This window comes from Ipomoea triloba, chromosome 10 (genome assembly GCF_003576645.1).
Source record: "Ipomoea triloba cultivar NCNSP0323 chromosome 10, ASM357664v1".
Lineage (NCBI taxonomy): Eukaryota > Viridiplantae > Streptophyta > Magnoliopsida > Solanales > Convolvulaceae > Ipomoea > Ipomoea triloba.
In genome coordinates, this window is record NC_044925.1 from 26,647,518 (window position 1) to 26,650,676 (window position 3,159).

A 3,159-nucleotide genomic window follows, 5' to 3' on the forward strand; every position below is an offset into this window, starting at 1 on the left:
GATTTCCAACCTCCGACCAACAACTACACCAATTTGTAATTACTAGTAGAAAATCGTAAGTACCATTAACCAAAAAAAAATATTGTCAAAAGTTTTGAACAGTTAGATCAACTAAAACAACATGTTGCTGTCAGTGATTCCCAACTTAACAATCAAGTGGTCTGACCCGGGGTTACTGTCAGCCATTCGTTAGATTATATCTTAGATTCTATGAATGTGTATCCCAGATTCATGATGTGATAAATTAAGTCAATATAACTTCAATATCTAATACCAAACTATATACTTATGCTCACATGAAACTCAACCCAAACCTCTATATTTATAAATACTATTAGAAACAAGTTTTAAGTAAAATTTATCATCCTATAAAATCACCTAACATAAGTTAAATCCAAATTAAAAAGCCGCACTAACCTTTAGCCGGCACAAAGACAATCCCCGACCCGGCAGCAAAATCCGCCCCGGGGTTAAACCGCCGCAACAGATTCGCCGGAACGCCGCATTCCTCCGCCACCGACGACAAGTTCTGGCCGCGGCGAAGCGGGTACGTCAAGAACAGCCCATAATCCTCGGACACGCTCCCATCCCCGCAGGAGCAATTCACGGTGACATTGATGGGAACCCTATCCGGAATGTCGTTCGGGCGAAAACGGTTGACCCGATTCAGCCAATACTCATCCGTCAGATTAGCAAACGCCGACGTCGCGATCTTGCGATACGTGTCGCCGGCGACGGTCTCGTACTCAAACGTGTGCCCCAAGAAATCGCCGTTTATGCAGTCGCAGGAGAACGGCACGTTTATCCTGATGTCGCTGCTAATGCTATCCGAGTTGTGAATCCCGGGATTGTACTGAACAATTTCTGGGATTTCTCGACCGAAAATGTTGCTGATATAGGACAAATTACAGCCCTGCCAGACATAGTACGAGGCTAGGGCGAGCCCGCAACCGCTCCCGCAATTTGCTTCGCCGCCATTGAAGCATGTTAAGAAGAATATGAAAAACCTAATAAGGTGGAAAAAAGTAGTCCTTTTTCCCCTGGATGTGGGTATGGTCATGGCGAAATAGAAGAGATAATGGGGGGTGGAAGTGATGAGTAGTTGAGATGTAGTAATATGATGACGACGGGCAACCTAATCAAATTAATCAGATTTGATTTTCTTAATTTGAACTGGTTAACTATAAGAAACTTAAACTGGTCATTTATTGGCTAGAGTCACAAAATTGAATTTACTCATTGCATACTTTCAAATAATGATTGTGGGTTTTTTTGTCATAGGACTAAAAGGAATATGATGATGAGGAAGTTGTTGGAAGGCATATTCTGGGATGCATGATTGAATTGCCGTCTTATACTGTATATACGATAGATGTTTTTGTTGTTTTTGTTTGTTTGTTTGTCTCCAGGGAGGAGTTGTCTGCATTTGTCATGCGCATGAATTTTATATGTGACCAACTTGTAGTGTTGCATGGCCACCTTTTGTCTCGATTTTCGTTGGATGATTCGTGTGAACAAAATTATATGCTCCGTTAATGGAAGCAGCTGGTGGTATATATATGCGCGAATATACAAGTAAATATTGACATGAAAAATATGTTTCTCCTCTTATTTTTGGAAGATGATGTATGAATTCAGAAGTTTTAATCATGTGCATGATTTGATTGATGAATGAGAAAGAAATGAATAAAAAAGTAAGCCAAATTATAAGAATTGAGATTGATGTAGTATTACTTCTTTCTTTTTTTTTCCCCTTTTTTTTTAGTTTTGCCTCAATCAACATATTTTAACAATAATTAAATTTGTGACCTTTTAAATACGAGAATTATGTTACACATACGTAGCAACCTCTTTCTAGAAGGTTTTTTTTTTTTTTTTTTTTTCAATTTTGTTGGACGGTAACCTTAACCTCATGAACTCCCAAGCCCATGAAAATGTGAATGACCCCTTTTATGGTTAGTAGAGAAGGGGAGACTTGGAAAAAAAAAACACCTTATTTTTTACATCACCAATTCTATTATTGACCAAAATATTGTAGAGAATATGGAACCGACAAGGACTCCCCAACTTCATATATAATAAAATAATAACCTAAGTTGGTCGGATTAGGGTAGTGAGCCAATTAGAGGATCGTGGATCCCCGTTTGAGCTTGTGTTAACACTAAGGGACTGCTAATAGATAGGTTTGATACATAATCAATTGTTATACATTATAATAACTTGATAACTGCTGACACATAATATGATAACTTTAAGTACATGAACTTTCAACTACAAGTATGTCAACTATAAATATAGAATCTGAAGATTATTTTTGGACCAGAGTCTACAATGCAACGTAGACCCTGATCTATGATATAATTTGCTGATACATAATAGTGTATGTGGCTGATTGCCCGGAGCAAGCAAATGTGTTGGGCCTCAGACTTATAGTACCTGGGTAATATGCACAAAACAAGAAAGCCCAAATCGGAGTGGAATGATCAATATGCAGTTCGGCTCCTTTAATTTTTTTTTTTTATCGGTTTTTATATATTTTTTCTTCTTCTCCTCTTCTCCCAAATATATATATTTTTTCTCCTCTTCTCCCAAATATATATATTTTTTTCTCATATAATGATGAACTGATGAAGAATTAGGGGATCCACTCCCTCATGCTACTTCTGTGTAATAGTTTATAAATCATATATAAGACATAAATCACTAAAGAGATATTGCACAATGAGTTCAACTAAAATGGTGTTGACAAAAATCAAACTCGTAAACTTTTTATACGAGAATTATGGTCTCCCACTCAGCAACCCCTTTCGAAGTATATAATCATTATTTTTTTTCCTTTTACGAAGAGGGTAGAAATTAAATTTGTAATCAATGATAGAGAGGAAAAAGAAAAAAGAAAAAAAAAAAGAAGAAAGAAGAAGTGTACTTCAAATTCATTACCATCTAGTATATTTTTTGGATCCAATATCACATAATTATATAACAATATTTAGCAAATATATACTGATACATAGGCAATGAATGCAAAGTTCATGCTAATGCATGTAATTTAAGGACGATGTTTTCCTTTAATTTCAACTAAAAGTTTAAATGAATAGTTAAATTACATATTTAATTTATTATTTACTCAACACAAAAAAAAAAAAAAAAAAAAAAAAA

The 3,159-nt window shown here is 35.7% G+C and overlaps 1 protein-coding gene across 1 annotated transcript; it reads right to left on the reverse strand.

The window, feature by feature from the left end:
- Nucleotides 1-412: 412 nt before the first annotated feature.
- LOC116033399 (lysM domain receptor-like kinase 3) lies at nt 413-1,060 on the reverse strand. The gene has a single exon (XM_031276144.1). It carries the CDS (start codon nt 1,058-1,060, stop codon nt 413-415), a length of 648 nt encoding a protein of 215 aa, XP_031132004.1.
- Between the last annotated feature and the right edge of the window lie 2,099 nt (nt 1,061-3,159).

Coding starts and splice junctions, on each gene's coding strand:
- LOC116033399 (XM_031276144.1), bottom strand. CDS start 1,060: ATGACCATACCCACATCCAGGGGAAAAAGGACTACTTTTTTCCACCTT.